The sequence below is a fragment of the Passer domesticus genome, chromosome 17, assembly GCF_036417665.1.
Source record: "Passer domesticus isolate bPasDom1 chromosome 17, bPasDom1.hap1, whole genome shotgun sequence".
Lineage (NCBI taxonomy): Eukaryota > Metazoa > Chordata > Aves > Passeriformes > Passeridae > Passer > Passer domesticus.
The window spans coordinates 9,526,820-9,544,758 of NC_087490.1; the positions used below are offsets into that span (position 1 = coordinate 9,526,820).

Consider the following 17,939-nt stretch of genomic DNA (forward strand, 5'->3'; position numbering starts at 1 on the left):
AGGGCAAAGCCACCCACCCAGCCGTGGCACATCTCGCCCCGCGGTCCCCGCAGCCCCGACGGCCAGCGGGAGGGAGGGGACAGCGGCACGGCCGGGGTGGCCAGGGGCGCTCCGAGCTGCTGAGGTGACGAGCGCGGTGGCAGCGAGCCAGATGGCAGCTCGGCAGCGGGCGTGGGACGGAGGCGATCTTCTGCTTCTGAATAAAAATTTAAAAAAACAAATTATTCTCTCAGCGCATCTCCCCAGAGCCAGCGAGGGAAAAACCCTCCTGGGCAGAGCTGAAGCTGCTTCCAGGTGACCCGAGGGCGCCCACCTGGGTGCACCCAGCCACCAGAGCAGGAATTTCCCCCAGCGGGTCCCACAGGAGCTGCTCTGGGCTCGTTCACATTTTCCACTTCTGCTTTCGGTGCTTTTTCCCCCAGAACTCTCCCAGCCCACCAGAGCCGGGCTCCGCTGTCCCCCGGCCCCCGGATGTCAGGCTGGACGGGGCTTGGGGCAGCCTGGGCTAATGGAAGGTGGCCCTGTCCATGGCAGGGTAGTCGAACGAGATGAGCTCTAAAGTCCCTTCCAACCCAAACCATCCCAGGGTTCCACGGCCGGGAATCTCTGACTCCGTGCTTTGGGGTCTCTGCTCCCCACCCCGCTGTTGCACGCACAGGGCACTGCCGCTGCTACCGCTAAAACCCCACTTTTCACAAAAACATTCCGGTCTGGGATGATCCTGAATGCTCCCTGGGGAGGGAAAGGCGCAGCTTCCCGCAGGGGCGCAGCCGGTGGCTGCCAAAGCCTCTCCGAGGAGCTGGCATCCCTCAGCAGCGTGTGGCGAGCGAAGAATCGGGCTGGTGGCCCGTGGGCTGGGCTGGGCTGTGCCCGCCCGAGCGCAGGGAAAAGCCTGGAGCCAGGGAAAAGCACACGGAGGATTTGGGGGTGAACCGCACCCCGCCAGCGGGGAGGATGCTGTGCATCCCTGACCCCCGGGTTTGCCGGATTCACACCCAAACCCCGCAGCCAGGCGGGTCCCTGCTCGGGCAGGAGCCTCGGGGTGCCCCGGGTGCCCCACAGGTACCCCTCTCCTGTGCCCCCGCAGTGACACTGAGCGCTGCCACGGGCACGTCCTGCGGCCGGAGGGGACCGAGCCCGGCCGCCCCCGCCGCCACCTCTGTCACTGTCACCGCCTCTGGCACCGCGCGGAGCCCCCGCCAGGCAGGTGCGGCTGCGCTCCTCCGCTTCCTTTGCCCAGCTCATGACAGGATGGTAAAAGCATCCTCTAGCACCGTGACTGCTAAATTAAGCATTGTTACTAATTAGAGCTTTTAGAACCTAATAATTAAAGCTATTATTCGGCTTGGAGGCGGCTCAACAGAGAGGGCAATTCCTCCCCTAACCCCCCCAGCATCTGTGACATCTGCCCCAAAGCTCGGGGGACACCTTTGTCCCCGCAGCAGGATGTGACCCACGGCCTTGGCCGTGCACACAGGACAGGGCTGAGCCCCAGAGCCCCCAGGTCACCTCCCTCACCCCGGACACTTGGGTGACCCGGCAGCACCGATGGCACCGGCGCTGGGTGCCACTGAGAGCACCCACTGGGGGCGCGGCGATGAGCCCCCTCCCCAGCCGGGAGCACGGAGGGCAGGGCGGGTCCCTCCGCGGATGAAAAGGCAGAGCTGGGACTTTTGAAACTCCAAGCTTTATTGAGTTGCTTCGGCAGCGCGGGCATCACACGGGGGGAGGCGGGAGGCGAGGCCGCGGGGGCACAGCGGCGGCCGGGGGAACGCTTGCTCCGCTCCCCGCGCCCCGGCACGGGCCGGGGGCTTTAGTTGGTGGGGTGGTAGGCACCGCGCTGGTGCCACTGCATGTCCCGGATGCGCCTGACCGACTGGATCTGGGGGTGCTGAGCGCCGAAGTCTGAGCTGTCCTTGTAGTCCCCCTTTTCAAACAGGTACTGGTAGCCCCGGTAGCCAGGGTACTGGTATCCCACCCACCTGGCAAGGCAAGCGGAGGGGAGGGTCATACAACACACGCAGCCCAACCACGCCCTGCGGAGCCCAGCCCGGCGGGGATGCTCGCCCAGCCGGCCCCGGCCCCGGTCCCGGTCCCGGTACTCACGTGCCGCTCTGCACCCGCACGGAGGAGACCTTCTCCTGGTAGCCGTGTGCGTGGAAGCTGGGCACATCGTCGTCTATGATTTCGATCTTCTTGCCGGTGAAGCTGGGGTTCTCGTACAGCACGATCTTGTGCTCCTGGCTGTCCTGCAGCCGGCAGAGCAGAGAGCGCGGTCAGGGCTGCCGGCCCCGCGGGACTGGGCTGGGCAGGGGGGCAGAGCCCAGGGCTGGGGGGAACCCGAGGCCAGGGCCGGCACCGTGTGCCGCCGCTCCCACCGATGCCGGGTGTGCTCAGCATCCATCCCTCCATCCATCCATCCATCCATCCATCCATCCATCCATCCATCCATCCATCCATCCATCCATCCCTCCATCCAGCTCAGAGAGCCGCTGCCTGCGCGGGCACTGCCAGACTTACCAGCAGACGTCCTCGGCTCTGGGGTCACCTGCCACTGCCCCCGTCCCCGCGCCCCCTCCGACCCCCCCACGGCTCCCCGGGCCCCGAGGGCTGGGGCGAGGGTGCGCAGGAGGGGGTGCCCCTCCGCCCGCGGGGCTGGGGAGGGCGGGGGAAGGCTGGGCAAGACTTCTGGCTGCAGACCTTGGTCTGGCGGGTGGGTAGTGGCTGTCTGGGTGCTCTCACCACTTTGATGGGTCTCAGGGAAGTGATGCTGTCGCTTCTCCGGCTGTTGGTCCAGGAGTCCCAGCGGGGGTACTCCCCCTTCTCAAACACAAACTGCTCCCCTTTGCAGCTTGCCTGCTCGTAGCCCACCCAGCTGCAAGAGAGCAGGGGACGCGCTTTAGAGGGGGCAGCGGAGCGGGGGTCGGCCCCGGCACCGCCCCCGGCGAGCGCCCGGGCTGAGCCCCGGCCGTGCCCCTGCTCCCTGACAGGGAGGGAGAGGTGCCAGGGAGGTGCCAGGCGGGGCTGGGTGCCTCAGGGCTGCCCGCTGGGGATGCTCCCAACTGGTGGCCACCCATCCTTGGTCCCTGGGGACTCACGGGATCACCCAAATATCCCAGCTGGGGTTGTGCCCCTACCAGCTGTCCTTTTGTTCTGGGAGCAGCACTGCTGGGTGCAGGCTGGGAACACTCCGGGGGCTTTTTGGGGGCTCTCCCTCGCCCGGAGCCCGTGGCTTGGAGAGCACACACAGGGCCGGCAGGTGGGGAGAGGGCACCAGCGGGTCCCAGTCTCACCTTTCCCCTCTCCCAAAGGGAGGGAAACCAAACTGGGGGTAGCGCTGTGATCTCTGCCCACGCCCGCACCCCTCCACGCTGAGCGGGGCTATCAGCCTGTCCAGGCGCCAGTGTCACCCCTGCTCACCCCCTGCGTCCCCCTGCTCACCTGCTGGCAGCGGGCACTCACCGGGGTGCGGCGGGCGAGCAGCTCAGCCCTGCTGGCCGCAGGAGCTCCGCGGGGCGATGCGGGAGTGGCAGCGGGGAGACCCCTCCTCCCCAGCCCCCTCCCACCCCCCGCAGGCCCCCGGGCCCCTCACGTACGGTCCGGAGTGCACCAGGATGGAGCCCACTTTGTCCACGCCGGCTTCCTTCAGGTTGGGGCAGGCCCCGCTGAGCTCATGGCAGCGGCCCTGGAAGTTCTCCTGCTCGAAGATGGCAATCTGCAAGAGAGCAGCACCTCAGCGCGGGTGTCGCCCTCCCTGCCACCACCGCGGAGGGCACACGCTGTCCCCGACCAGGGGCAGCACATCAGCAGCAGCCCAGACCTCTCCCTCTCCCAAAACCGCGCTCCAGAGGATTTTCAGGAGCCTGCAAGTGCAAGGCACCGCTGCCACCCCTCTGAGGGTGCAGGTGTCACCCACGGGTGCCCGCGAGGCCCTGCCAGCTCTGTCCCAGAGCCCCGGGGCTCCTGGCAGAGGGATGCCCACACTCACAGCGGGCATCAAACAGCTGAGGGACTCGGGATGTGGCTGGAGCCCCGCAGCCACCAGAAGGACACCCGGGGACAGCTCGGGGGCAGCCCCGGGGCCACCAGCCCAGCCCAGATCTCAGGGGTCAGCTGCGGTGGTGGGAGATCAGCGCCTGATCTGCTCCCAGCTGCTCCACCTGCCCCGAGGCCGAGGGATGCCAAAAACTTCCCATTCCCCATCCCTGCGCTGCAAAGGCTCAGCAGCGCTGCCGGTGCTCGGCACCAGCCGGGGGTGCCGGCAAGGGGAGCTCGGCTGCTCCCAGCAGTGCCTCCGGCTGTGATTTGGGCACCAGAGAGGCTGAGGGTGCCCCGGCCCCGCTGCGGGGCTGGGCAGACCCCCACTGACCTTGGAGCTGGCTTGCTGCTGCTTGGAGGCTGGCATTTGGTGCTCGGAAGCCATCATCGGCTGGGTTGTCTGCTGCCTTGGGAGGGAAACTCAGCACGTTAAAATCTGCCCCTGAGGCCATGCTGGGGACCCTGCTCAGAGCCCCGTGCCCTGTGTCCATGCCCTGCAGTTTGCCCAGGGAAGAGGGTGGTGGGACCTGGGCTTGCAGCAGGATGGGCTCAGCCTGGGGGTGTCAGGGACAAACTCTGCTGGGGCTGCTCAGCACCCCAAACCTCCCCGGGCTCCTTGGGACCTGCACAGGGAACTGTGAGCCTAGGGAATTCCTAAATCATTCCCAGCGCAGCCCAGGCCCTGTGGTCGAGGATTTCCTGCTCTCCCTGTCCAGCTGAGCTCCCAGTCCCACGTGGGTGCTGGAAGGGGCGATGGAGAGAAGCACTGGGGCTCCCCCCTGCCAGCCCATCCCCAGGAGCCTGTGCCGAGCCCTCCCGACCCAGCCTGGCACTGCCACCCCCGGGAAGGAGCCCAGAGGGACCCTCAGTATCCGAGCAGCTCCAAAAGAGGTGAAAACTCCTTCCTGACAAAAAGGAACAGAGCCGTGGGTGGGTGGCTTTGGGCTGCGGGGACGGGAGTGTCCCCGGCTCAGCCGCTGCTGGCACCGGGCAGGGACCCCGGCCCCGGGGGTCGGCAGGAGGCTGCGGCAAAAGAGAGGACAGCAAATAGCAAAGTCTTACCAGTTATACCAGTACCCGCTTGAGCCAGTGACGGGCTGGGCCCGGGAGGTGGAATTTATACCGAGCTGCAGCAGAGAGGTGCCAAAACTATTTACAAAATAGTTAAAGCCTGATTCAAAGCGAGAATGCTGGATTAAACCCCAATGAAAACCAGGGTCAGCTGATCCGCCGCAGCCTTTGTCTGCCCGAGCACCAAGCCCGAGTTATTTCATTACCTGTCACATTCGAGTCACCCGCTTTGTCGGGCTGGTGGCGAGGAGATTTGGAGTTTGCAAGCATCAGCCGAACGCGTGCCAAGAGCCGGGCCGGGCCGGGCCAACAAAGCCCCGCCAGCCCCGCTTCAGGCGTTCGGGGGCCGAGACTTGATCCCCCCGAGAGCCGGGCAGCCGCCGCCGGGGCTGCTGAGCTCGGCTCTTTCCATGCGCGATAAAACGCCCCGGAGCGCTGGGCAGCGCCGGCTCTGCCCGTCGGTGCCCGGGGAGGGAGAGCCCGGTGCCAGCGCCGGGGGCACCGCGGAGCCGCGCCCGGCACCGGGGCTGGGCCGGGCTGCACTCGGGGGGGAGTGTTGGGCTCCTTTGGGGTCCCTGAGAAGAACCCCAGGGGCCCCTCGGTGACACCAGGACAAAGCTGAGGTGGTGAGGGGCTCACAGACCCCAGGGCTGGGATGTGCCTGGATGGGCAGCACAGCCAGGAGGGCGAGGGCAGCACCAGGGTCCCTTTGCTGGCATTGCCCCTTTGCTGTCTTTGTCCCTTTACAGGCATTGTCCCTTTGCTGGCATTGCCCCTTTACTGGCATTGCCCCTTTGCTGGCATTGTCCCTTTACAGGCATTGCCCCTTTGCTGGTGTTGTCCCTTATCTGGCTTTGTCCCTTTCCTGGCATTGTTCCTTTACAGGCATTGCCCCTTTGCTGGCGTTGTCCCTTTGCTGTCATTGTCCCTTTGCTGTTTTTGTCCCAGCAGCTGAGCCAGGAGGCTGCGCAGGGCTGGGGGCTGCAGCAAAGGAGGTTTCACAGAGAGGGGACACTGCTGGTACTGTACAGCACCCACAGAATCCTTCACCCCGCAGAGGGGCTGGATTCCCCCCCGTCACCCCAGCAAGTGTCACCCAGCATGAACAGACCCCAAACAGCACCTCCCGAGGGTCCCACAGCAGGAGATGGGCTGCAGCCCCCCCAGGGTCACCTCTGCCCCATGCCCCACCCCAGGATGGCTGCACACAGGGTGCTGTCACCAGAGCCTGGCCTGGTAGTGACATGGGGGGGGTCAGCCCTGGGGTCTGCAGCTGCCCCAGCCCCAGGTGATGGGGTATCCAGGGCCAGAGGGACCAAGGTGACCTTGCAGCTCTGCAAGGAACCCATCAGGCCGTGGACAGGCCAGGGTGTGATCCAGAGTTTCCAGCATTCCCAGCCCTGGAATCCTCCTTCCTTGCCCGTGTCTCCTGCTGCAGCCCCACAGATGGATCCAGTATTGCCCTCCCCACCTCCTGGGTTAATCCATTCCATTAATCCCGAGCCCTGGACCCTCATGGGCCTGTCCCAGGCCCCAGTGCAGCCCTGCAGCCACGTCCCATCCCCTCAGCAGGGCTCTGCCTCAGTGCTCAGCACAGCCCCAGTGATCCCCTCCCTTGGCTGGGCTGGTTTAGCTGATCCCAGCCCTGGGCAGTGGTGGTGCCTCAGCCCCCGGCCGTGGTAGCCCTGTGGAATGTTCTGGAAGCAGCTTTTGCCACTCGGGGCCAGGCACTCGCCTTCCACAGCCACCAACCCCCCCAAAAAGGGAAAGCTCCTGGGGGTTGCTCAAGGACCTGCACGAAGCCCTCGGGGGGACTCAAGCCCATCTCCCCTCTCTGCCCCAGCCCAGTGGGTCCCCAAGCGTGGCCACAGTGCCCCTGGGGAAGGGCAGTGCCAGGGCAGCTCAGTGTCCCACCAGCACCCTGTGGCACCCCTGAACCCCCACCTCTGCCCCCAGGACAGCCCCCCCATGTCAGAGCTCGTTCCCGTGGGAGAAACCACCCCAGGACTGTGGGAAACTTCCTTGGGGACAGGCTGGAGAGCCTGCAGGACACCGAGGTTGGGCACAGCTGTCCCACCACGGGATGAGCCCCCCTTGGAGCGCACAGGGCCTGGCACCACCCCGGGATGGCTGCTCCACATCCCCCCGGCCCCCTCCCTGCCCGGGGACTGGCCAGCAGCCCTGGGAGCGGGCAGGAGCTGCTGTGAAAAGGGACAGAGGCCCTGGAAAAACCCTGACGCGGCAGCGCCGGGCGTTATTTTTGGAAAGCTGCAGCCTTTGTGTAACACTGCAAACACTGGCACTGCCCCCTCTGCCCTCTGCGGGGTTCCTGGGCACGGCCAGAACCCCATCCCCATCCCCATCCCCACCCCCTGCCCCCCTCCCTGACCTCCCCCAGCCCAGGACCAGGCAGGCCCCGGCAGCCTCCAGCTCAGAGCTTTATTGAGGTTTTTGCACAAAAATCACCACGGTCACGGCAGCAGCCGGGGGACCCCGCCAGGGCCCCGGGGGGCTGGGGGTCCCTCAGCTGTTCTCGAAGCAGCCCCGCTGGTGCCACTGCTGGTCCCGCACGCGGCGCACAGACTGGATCAGGGGCTGGTTGGCGTCCCACTCGTTCCAGTGCCGGTACTCGCCCTTCTCAAAGACGTGCTGGCGGCCCCGGTAGCCGGGGTACTCGTAGCCCACCCACCTGTGGGGATGAGGCAGTGCTCAGCAGTGCCCACCCCCCAGGACAGGGGCAGTGTCCCCATCCCCATCCCAAAGTCCTCATCCCCATCCCAGTGTCCCCATCTCCATCCCAGTGTCCCCATCCCCATCTCTGCCTGCCACAGCTGCTCAAGGCCACTCCTGTGTCACCAGGTGTCACCACACAGGCTGCAGCTGCAGTGCCCAGGTGGGAAACGCTGTGTGCTAGGAGGGGATGCAGGGTTCAAGGCACCACAGCTCCACTGCTCTCTGGTGGGTTAGGGCAAGGAGCCACCATCCAGCCCTGGGGACACTGCCGTGTCCCTATGACTCCCTGTGGGCCAGAGAAAAGGTGGCAGCAGGGAAGGAACAAGGGACACGAGCAGCACCGTGGGAGCAGCTGCCCCGCTGCTGTGGCTGTGCCAGGTGCCCCTGCCACCACCCTGGGGGGACCAACCACAGTGCCACGGGCAGGAACCTGTTGGGGTGTCCCCGGTGTCCCCATCCTTACGTTCCGTTCAGGGCCTTGACGCTGGCCACGCGGTCCTGGAAGCCGTGGGCCCAGAGGCTGGGCACGTCGTCATCCACGATCTCCATCTTGCGCCCGGCGTAGCCCGCGTTCTCAAACAGGTGGATCTTGTGGTCAGCGCTGTCCTGGGGGAAAGGGCGGGTCAGGGGCTGTCCCCTGCTGGTCCCCAGCGCTGTGGCCACCCCAGCACAGCCCTACTCACAATCTGGAGGGGCCGGAGGGACATCAGGCTGTCGCTGCTGTGGCTGTTGGACCACGAGTCCCAGCGGGGGTAGTCGCCCTTCTCCAGCACGAACTGCTCCCCGGCGTAGGCCTGGCGCTCGAAGCCCAGCCACCTGCAGGAGCCCAGGGTCAGGGGGATGCTCTCCCTGTCAGCCCCTGGGGCTGCTCTGCCTTCCCCACCCCAGACTTACGGGCCAGACTCCACCTGGATGGAGCCCACCTTCTCCATCTCCTTCTCGGTGATGTTGGGGAGCTCCTCTGTCAGCTCACACCTTTTCCCCTGGAAATTCTCCAGCTCGTAGATTGTGATCTAAGGTGGGGAGAGATGTTGTCAGCCACCACAGCAGGGGAACACCCCAGGAAATGGGGGCAGCGGTGATCAAAGGGCTCTGGCAGTGCCTCCATCCCATCCTGTGCCAATGCCACTCCTTGCCCGGCAGAGCTGGGTCCTGCCACTGCCTCTGCCCTGACAGAGCTCCAGCCAAGGGTGTCTGTTTGGTAAAGCACAAGCTGGAATTTTGTCCATGACAGGCTGAAAACCAGATCAAACTCAGCACTGGAAACACAGAAGGTTTGGGCTAAGAGAATTCCTGAGCCACGGGCTGCCTCTCCTACCCCCAGCCAGGTCATTGCCCATTATCATTTCCTTATCACTGCTGCCTCCAGATCCAGCCATGCCCTTGAGCTGGCCTGGCACGAGCTCTTTATCCAGCGTTTCCCTCTAAGCCCTGCCAGGTGCAGAGACCCCAGTGCCTGCCCAGGCTGCCCTGCTCTCAGCAGAGCCTGCAGGGTGGGCTGGAGCCAGTGCCAGTGCCCAGAGCATGGCACGGGGCAGGGCCCAGGGTGCCCAGCACCGTTCAGGGACCAGGAGGGTCAGTGGGGTGACCAGGCACCCCCTGGCACTGTCCCAAAGGGGTCCCAGCTGCAGCACCTGAGTCTGGGACAGGGGCAGAGCCTCCTGCACACACCACATAATGGGGGAATCAAGGGACAGAGGTGACACCCAGGTTCCTCAGGAGCAAATAAACAACAAACAGCCCCAGCTGCTGGCAACCCTCTCCCACTGGCAGGATCTGCTCCCACCTCCAGCCTTCCCTGTGCAGGAGCTTTGTGGCAAGCTCTGCACCCACCACATCCTCTGCAGCTGATTTACCTTCAACCAAACTACGGGCTGAATCCCGACCTACAAACACACCTGGGAGTTTCAGTGCCTGGCCCACAGCTGATCCTGCTGTGCTGGGATGCTTCATCTCCTGGACTAAATCCCTGGGCAGCTGCACACCAGCCTGGCCTGCCAACAGCCTTGGCAGCCACGCAGGCAGGGAGCAGCATCCCTCCTGCAGGCAGCAGCAGCAGATCCCAGCCCCAGCTGCTTCCCAACCTGCAGCCCACCCTGGGCTCCACACCAGAGCAGGGCCACCACCCACTGCTGCTGTGGGACAGCTGGAGGCCACTCCTGTCCCCAGCAGCACCTGCAGTGCTGGCACTAGTTCCACCCAGCATCCAGACGTCTCCAGTACAGCCCAGTCCAGCCCAGTCCAGCCCAGTATACCTTGTAGTTGCCACCTCGCTCGCCAGCACCCTCCCCAGTCGCCATCTGCTCGGGGGGACTTTGCTGCTCGGTCATTGTGCCTGGAAAACCCAAATTGCAGGAGGTTAAGGCGGGAGGCACTGGGATTTACGGCTGGTGGTGACACACAGAGGATGAAGCTGGCACGGAACAGGCAGCAGGGGTTAGCACAGACCCCGCTGCAGCAGCTGTAAGTCCCCAGGGATGTCCAGGCTAGCAGCAAGCTCCGTTATCCATCCTCCTCTCCCTCCTGCACACAGGCCCCAAATGCTCACCCAGGCACCCGCAGGACTGGACCAAGCCACGTCCCAAGTGACACGGATTGCTCTCCCGGGCAGCTCACCCAGCTGCCACTAAACTCCCATCTCACAGCCCCGCCTCTGTTCCCAGCAGGAATTTCTCAGCTTCCAGCTGCTGACATCTTTCCCCACAACATAAATCTGACACCTCTCCCTTGCTCCAGCATCCCAGGGGACACCAAACCCGGCAGCTGGAGCCGCTGCTGCTGTCTTGGCCGGGGGGAAGGCGGTGAGAGCCCCCTCTTCACTCTCCAGGAACATCCACAAAACTCTGCTCCAACACTGGAACACGCCTTCCCCGGCCACGCCACGCTGCCAAGGGGCTTAAAGGAGTTTGATAAGGTCCTGAACCAAACCCTGCAGCTTCACTTCTGTCCAAACCCTTCGCTGGGGGGCTCAGACACACGGACTCTTTGGAAAGCCCCTTGCAGTCCCAGCAGTGCTACCTCTCCGTGTGGTTCCGCTGTGCCGGGCGGCGCGGCCGGCCCCGCTATTTATGGGTCGCTTCTGAACAGAACAGCAGAATTCCCCGGGCGCTGATGCAGCAGCTGCGTCCACGGAATTCCAGCCATGAGATTTCCTGTCAATAGCAGCGAGCTGCGGGAGCGTCATGCGGATTTCTCCCGGCCGCCCCTCGCACACGGGCCACTCGATTTACAGAAGATTAACGTCGAAATTCACATCAGCACGTTCACGCTGCTTCTTGCCAGGTTCTCTGGAAAACTCTACCATCAGCAGTTCACGGGAGGGTTTAGCCTGGAAACTGAGTGCAGCATGAAGCAAAAACCGGGCAAAATATCCCCAATTGTGAGGGCTCCATGCAAGGTGTGACACAGGGCTGGGGTTGGCTTTGAGAGCTTGACCAATTTCCAGATTGGTGTTCTTGCTTTAGCTTTGACCCTAAGCAGGTCCTCTCCATGGAGTTCCTTTTCTTTCTCTGCCCAGCATTTCCCAGGAACACGCTGGGAACACATCCTGGGGTGTGTCACAAGGGATTTCTGGAGCCTGGCACAAGGGTTTGTCCATCCTCACAGGCACAGGATGATGTAAGGCATCCAACCAGGAGCATTTCACACCAGGCACCAAACTGGGAGCATTGCACTCTGCTGGTAGCAGGCCAGACTCCCTCTTCACCTCTGAGTCCCTTCAGACCCAAACCATCCTGATTCCTCAGGGAATATTTTATCCAGCTGCACATATCCCCATTTACTACGACCCTTACAGGTTTTTCTACCTGTTGAGTGAGGCTCATCTTGAAATCAACAGCTACCCACAAAACCTTTAGTGTAAAAGCCAGGAAAGTGAATCCCCTGGGCCAGGCTGGACAAACTGAACGGGAGAGGGATGGAAATCTCTCCTGCTGTCTGTGTTAGAATGAAGCCCTTCAGCCCCATCCCTGCCTCGCTGGGTGATGCTCCAGGCCTGGTGTGACAGGGATCACCCAGGTGTCCCCAAGTGACTCTGCCTCATTCTGCCCATCCTGTGGTTCCTGGTGAAGATCTGCTGTCCCCATCAGAACTGTCCCACAGGTGCCACAGCTCCAACAGACTCAGGAGGAAAGGATTCATTTCTGTCTCACCAAACACAACATCAGCTGTCCTCAACAAATTAGAAACAAAGAATTTCTCGTGCCAGTCCCTTCCTTCCCAGCAGCCTCATTCACCGAGTCTGCCACAGCCCCAGGGCCCTGGATCTGCCTCTTGCACTCTCCACACTGTCAAAGCAATTCCAAAAACATGACAGAAGGGGCGCTGGATCTCCTTGATGCCTCTCCCAAACAGACCTCAATTTCCTCTCGCTGTCAGCCTCTTAAACCCCTTTGAAAAATGACTGTTAGAAAATAGATTTTTTTTTTTTTAATACCTGGCAAAGCTAAACTGGAACTGTAATGGTACAGAACAAAACAGAGCAGCCAGAATATCTTTATCCCCTAGTAAACTGTGTAACACAGGATATAGGATTTTTATCACACCATGTGATTTCTATCTATGTATTTATTGTGACCCAGATTACAAACTCTATAAGGCTACAAGGAGCAATATAAAAGCTTAATCTCCACAAGAGCTCCTTCAAAACCGTATCTGATACCATTTTGTTTAATATGGAATGAGAAAAACCCATAAACACCAGACCTTGGATCTCCTCTGCCAATCCCACCAGAAGAACCAGAGGTTATTTCAGGTTATATTTTTGCAATACATTTATTCTTGGTGAACAGGACAGCCATGGAACAGCTCACCACCAGCTGGGGAAGGATTACCACCCTTACCCTTCTCCATTCCCAGGGTGAGCAGAGCTAGGCCTGGACTCTGCAGTCCCTGCCAGAACACCCCAAATCCCTTCAAAGCTCCATGGAGGTGGCTTCACATAATCACAGGATTATTTGGGTTGGAAGGGACCTCAAAGCTCATCTCATTCTGCCCCCCTGCTCCCCCAACCTTCCATCAGACCAGGTTGCTCCAAGCCCTGTCAAACCTGGCCCCAAAAGCCTTCACTTCCTGAAAGTCCATTTCTAAAAGGAATTAAAGCAAATACCTGTTTTCCTTCCCAGCACTGGGCTGAAGGGATGGATCCAACACTTCCCTCACTTGGCTGCAGCTGCTCCTGCACCAGAGTCCTCCAGGGAGGTGCAGTGACCTTGGGCTGGCAGGGAGCACAGTTCTGGTGACAGCTCTGGATTCCACTGGAATAGCCTGTTTTACCCCCAGAGCTGGCCTGGGGACAGCAGTGACAGCTCTGGGTACCCACCCCAGAGGTTCTGTGCCTGGACACACCTCGTGAGGCAGAGCCACCCCCTGAGGCAGCACCCCAGAACTGCCCAGCTGCCCCTGAAACACACCAGCCCTGCAGAAATCGGGATTTGCTGCTCCAAACCTTCTACAGGTCACACTTTGTGTTCCCAAATCTGCCCCACGTGCATTTCAGTTTGCAAACAGAACAGGGTGAAACAAACTTGTGTGGGAGGGAAAAGGGGATGGAGTGTGGGGGTTAAGTCCTATGGAAAGTCTGGGGAATGTCAAAGGTTGGAGAACCAAGCATTGCTTCTTTCTCTACAGGAAGTGAAAGGCTCTGGTGGATGAGGACCAAACTGAAGATGTTAAAAAGGTGAATTTGCAAACAGAAAAATAAAAAAGAAGAAATCCACAACTGGGAATTCCAATAAAAATTGGAATGGAGCAGCTGTGCAAGTCCCTGACACACCACCTGGAGCAGGGATAGCTGGGGATCATGAGAGGAGGGCAGTCAGAAAGTGTTCCTGAATTCCACAAAACTCATCATCCACCTTTAAACCCAGTACTGATGTTGCTTTTTAAGCAAGGAGAAACAGCTGAGGAGCTCTGAGGGGAGAGACAAAGGACATGACAGGGCCTTCATCACCTTCAGCATCACTTTTTGGACAAGAGCTGAACCTGCTCCAGGGCAGGATCCAGGAGTGAAGGAAGCAGCACATCTGAAGGAACCTTAGAGCTCACTTCCATCTCAAATAAACAGCAGGAAAAAGCACATGGCAACAAAAGTGAAAGCACAAAAAATTCCAAGAAGCATTATTTGGAATTAAAATAGAATTATATAAAGTGTATTGCAGTCTGTTCTATCATTTAAGAAGTAATAACATATTTATATATATTTTATTACAGAGCGATAACCCAAAGAGAAGGAAGTAGATATTTAATCCATGTACAATATAAAGAAATAACAGAGCAGAAAAAACACCTTCCCATTCAACAACATTCTAAAGATGCTCTTTAATTAGACATTTAAGCATTAAACATTTCTCAGTAGTAGGTTAAACTACCCAATACAGTAATTTCAGTGCATTGTCCAAGCAGATGTGGAAATGCAAACACATTCAAGGGCTGTGTGGAAACCTCGTGTCAATCCCCTCAGTTTCCTCCACACAAACAGTTACAGAATTTCTGGCCTAGACCAAGAACCAGTAAATCCTCCAACTGCTGGGAACACAACACTGTCACCTGTGGAAGTGGAAAACGCAGCCTGTGTGAAAGTTCCTGTGAGCAGGGACTGATTTCTGGACGGGGGAAGCCCCACCTGATGTGAGTGAGAACAGCCACCATCATCCTCCTCACCTGCACCTGCTGCCCAGGCTGGCCCAGGGGTGTCACACACCACGGAACCCTTGGGTGCTGCCACAGGAATATACCCCAAAAACCACACCAGGAGCCACCTTCTCCACCATCATCCAAAGGAGAGGGAAGGAAATCTGTGCAAGGTTTTAAAAGGAGCTGGTCAATGGCGGTGGCTGCACTGACACGGCCCATCCCCAAAATTCCACCAGAATCCTGGGGATCACTGCTCTGTGGGGAGCAGAGGGGCTGCCAAAATAACAGTGGCAACAGCTCCCATGAGAAACGGGGCAAAGCAACAGGGAAAAGACTTTTACATCAGACAGATGTCTCCATCTCATCTCCAGGGAGCACAGGGAGCTGCCACCGGAATAAAATCCGGGAGGTGTGCAGATGGGACTTGTCTGCTGCCATCCTGCTGCTATTTCCTCCTGCTGCTATTTCCTGCAGACTGGGACTGCAAATGCCCCCCTGTGACTCCTCCACGAGGTGAATTGGCACATGGTTTTGGCAGCTCCAAGCCTGACAGACACTGGCCTGGGCAGGCCCCACGGGAGCCGCGCTCCCAAAACGCTGATTGGGAAAAAAAAAAAAAAGACAAAAAGGAAAAGGAGCTGAAGTGCTGGTGCTTTATGGTTTGTATCCAGAGGAGCCCCTCAGCAGGACATGGGGAGTGCAGCCCAAGGAGCTCTGCCAGGTGAGGAGAGCTCTCCACTCTCCTTTTCCCTCTTCCACGTTTTCCTGGTTGAGCCTGAGGAACACCTGGGGTCACCTCCCTCCCTGGGCTACTGACTTTAAAGGTTACTGAAAGAGCACTTATCTGGGGCAAGAATCGAGTCTGTCCTCCATGGCCATGGGGGTCGGTGTTTCAGAATGAGCCAGAGACAGGGAATATCTGAGAATTAGGGATACCCAAACACCCGTGTGGTCCAGGAGAGCTCTACTCCGCTATCAGCACATCTTGCCAAAGGAAAGACAGGAAATCATCTGAGAAACTGAAGATCACATTTAGGTTATCCCACAAAATCAGCATAAAAATAAAAACTTAAACCTGGTATTTACAGATTAACAAATAAAAATATGAAGTGGGACTATCTGAACTGCTATTAAAGTGACATTCAACAATTAACTGGAACCCTGATATGAGTGTAACATCCTCCCTCTTCCCTTCCTTTTTTGTTATAAAAACAGTATTTACATATTTTTACTTTTTTTTTTTTTAAAGAGAACTGGTTGACATTATTGCTTGATCATTTTTAGGAAAGACATTCCAATGAAGCAATTATTCCACATGCTGACAAAACACAGAATATACCACTTCAAGAGTGACAAAAGTTAACATTTTGTTCATCTAAAAATTATCTCCATCTGCCAGGTCAGCAGATCACATGTAAATACAAGCCAATCAAAAATACATTTTACAAAAAATAATCAAGTTTCCTTTTTCAATATGGCAGTAAACATGATTTGTTCTTCCACTCTCACCTTCCACAAATTTCATTCTAAATAGGATCTTACTATTTTTTCACAAAAAAAAAAGATAAATTTGATTAAAATTATTGTTTTCATAAACAAACACAAAGCCCAGCCAGACACAACTCCCAGAGGTGAACACCTACAGAGTCTGTTCCACAGCGAGGGGTGTTCCCTGGATCACAGCACTCCCAAATTTCTCTGTTTTCCAAAACTTTCTGAAGTGCTAACCGTGACCCAGGGGGGTTCTCCTGGCAGGCAGCTCTCAAGTGCCACTGTCCCCCCGAGCTGACAGACACAGCTTTGTATTTGACTATGAACTGAAGCAGCTTTTCTCCACAAAACAGGAAGGCACCATGCACAGAGCAGTTGAGGCAGGAAGCAAACAGCAGCAACATGACATGGGGGTTTAGGTTCAGATGAGTTAAGGCTTCTGTTAAACTTCTTTATCTTCTCCCAGTTTGAATCACTGTCTGGAAAGGAAAACAGAAAGAAGGGTGTGATATGGTGAGCTGGAGCAGGAACCCCTTAAAATGTGTTTTCTGTTGTAGTGCCACCTGGGTTGTGTCTATTTAATGCATTAAATGCTCAAGAGCCACCCAGAATTGTGACGAAACCACACAAAGTTTTCAAACTTTGGAAAATCCCAAGAGAGCGAAGGTTATGGAAATCAAATGATGCACAGAGAATGAGTGGAACTGTGACTGGGGGTGGAGGGGCAGCAGTCCCTGACAGCCCTGGTGCACAGGGCAGTGTTGGTGGGGCCACATCAAAGGAAATGTGAGCTTGTCACTGCACACCTGCACCCAACCAAGCCCCACTTCTTACCCAAGTACCTTTTCAAACTTGATTCTCATAATGGCTCTGTCTCTTCTTTGATTTCAGCTCCTTCAGCCACTGAGGAGACTTTTCTTCTGACCTATGATATAAAAAAACCAAAAAAACCTCTTTATTCTTTCATTATGAAAACTCCTGCCAGAAACAACAACAACCGAAAAGGAACGTACAGCTTGTTGCATTATTTTTTCCTTCCACCAAGAAGAGCACGAGCTGGGATTCTCTCACCTGTCCTCCTTTTCCACACTGGAGGGCAGCACTCTGCTGCCGGGAGTGCCGAGCTGTGCTTTGGGGGATTTGAAGAGCTGAGCAGAGCCAATGTCACCAGTGCTCTCAGACTCCTGTCTTTTCCGCAGCTGGGCCTAAACATAAAGATAAAGAAAGCCTTTCAAGCCAGCATCCAGGCTTTTTTTTTTTAATGCAGAACAGATCACTCCAGATTTATAAAAACAAAAAAAAAAGTCCTGAAATGAGTGAGGGGATTCCTTATAAAACATCTGCAGGTACTGAATTGGTTTATCTCCCACCCAGTGGGCTCTGCCTGAGCTCACCTTGAGAACAGAGTGATCCATCCCTGGGAACACAGGCAGTCTCTGGGCTTGCACAGAAGATGACCTTGGAGTGTGCTGGATCTTGTCTTCCTCCTCAGAATCTTCCTGTTGCATAGTTTTCTTCTCTTCTAATTAATTGTTAAAAAAAAAAAGAAAAAAAGCAGAGGGGGAAACCATGAGCTGGCTTTTCATCTCTGCCTTGTTCAACATCTCTTCCTGCACTCAAGCACGAATGAAGGGCAGTATCTAAAAAACACCTTTTACCAACTCCTGCCCTTGCACCCAGGCTGACCACAACCAATTATTCCATTACAACTGAGGGGTTACCTGTGGAATCTTTGAACATCCAGCCATTATCTGACTCTTCTGTCAAGGAAAACCTGTTCTCCATGTCCAGCCCTCTGCTCCTGCGCAGCGAGTGCGACGCGGGCGCCCGGCACCGGCGCTTCTTGCTCAGCTGCACCCGAGTCTTCAGAGCACTGGAGTCCAGGACAGCTGTGTGCTGCAGAAACACACACCTGGGAATGAGCCCCAGCTCCTCCACAGTGAAATCCCAACCCACTTGATTGCATTCACCAA

General features: G+C 58.0%; 4 protein-coding genes across 10 annotated transcripts in view; 1 reads left to right on the forward strand and 3 right to left on the reverse strand.

Moving 5' to 3' along the window:
• Nucleotides 1–17,939, forward strand: part of C17H12orf76 (chromosome 17 C12orf76 homolog) — a 209,380-nt gene that overhangs the window by 72,741 nt on the left and 118,700 nt on the right. The gene's annotated exons all lie outside the window — the stretch shown is intronic.
• CRYBB2 (crystallin beta B2) lies at nt 1,678–4,423 on the reverse strand. Its single transcript, XM_064393015.1, has 5 exons — nt 4,370–4,423; nt 3,597–3,715; nt 2,701–2,875; nt 2,107–2,249; nt 1,678–1,982 (listed from the first exon to the last, which is right to left on the reverse strand). Exons 1-5 carry the CDS (start codon nt 4,421–4,423, stop codon nt 1,814–1,816), a joined length of 660 nt encoding a protein of 219 aa, XP_064249085.1. The 3' UTR covers nt 1,678–1,813.
• On the reverse strand, nt 7,537–10,988 carry CRYBB3 (crystallin beta B3). The gene is made up of 6 exons (XM_064393014.1): nt 10,861–10,988; nt 10,098–10,177; nt 8,737–8,855; nt 8,526–8,658; nt 8,306–8,448; nt 7,537–7,798 (listed from the first exon to the last, which is right to left on the reverse strand). Exons 2-6 carry the CDS (start codon nt 10,170–10,172, stop codon nt 7,633–7,635), a joined length of 636 nt encoding a protein of 211 aa, XP_064249084.1. The 5' UTR covers nt 10,173–10,177; nt 10,861–10,988; the 3' UTR covers nt 7,537–7,632.
• Nucleotides 13,960–17,939, reverse strand: part of KIAA1671 (KIAA1671 ortholog) — a 64,817-nt gene continuing 60,837 nt past the window's right edge. For 5 of the 7 annotated variants that reach the window (XM_064393007.1, XM_064393008.1, XM_064393012.1 and 2 more), the window contains 5 exons: nt 17,688–17,862; nt 17,361–17,488; nt 17,038–17,171; nt 16,809–16,891; nt 13,960–16,445 (listed from right to left, as the gene is read on the reverse strand). In XM_064393007.1, coding sequence (XP_064249077.1) covers nt 16,813–16,891; nt 17,038–17,171; nt 17,361–17,488; nt 17,688–17,862 — 516 coding nt within the window. In that variant the 3' untranslated portion in view covers nt 13,960–16,445; nt 16,809–16,812. Of the gene's footprint in view, nt 16,446–16,800; nt 16,892–17,037; nt 17,172–17,360; nt 17,489–17,687; nt 17,863–17,939 lie in introns of all 7 variants that reach the window. The other 2 variants (XR_010348860.1, XM_064393009.1) reach the window with 2 other exon arrangements.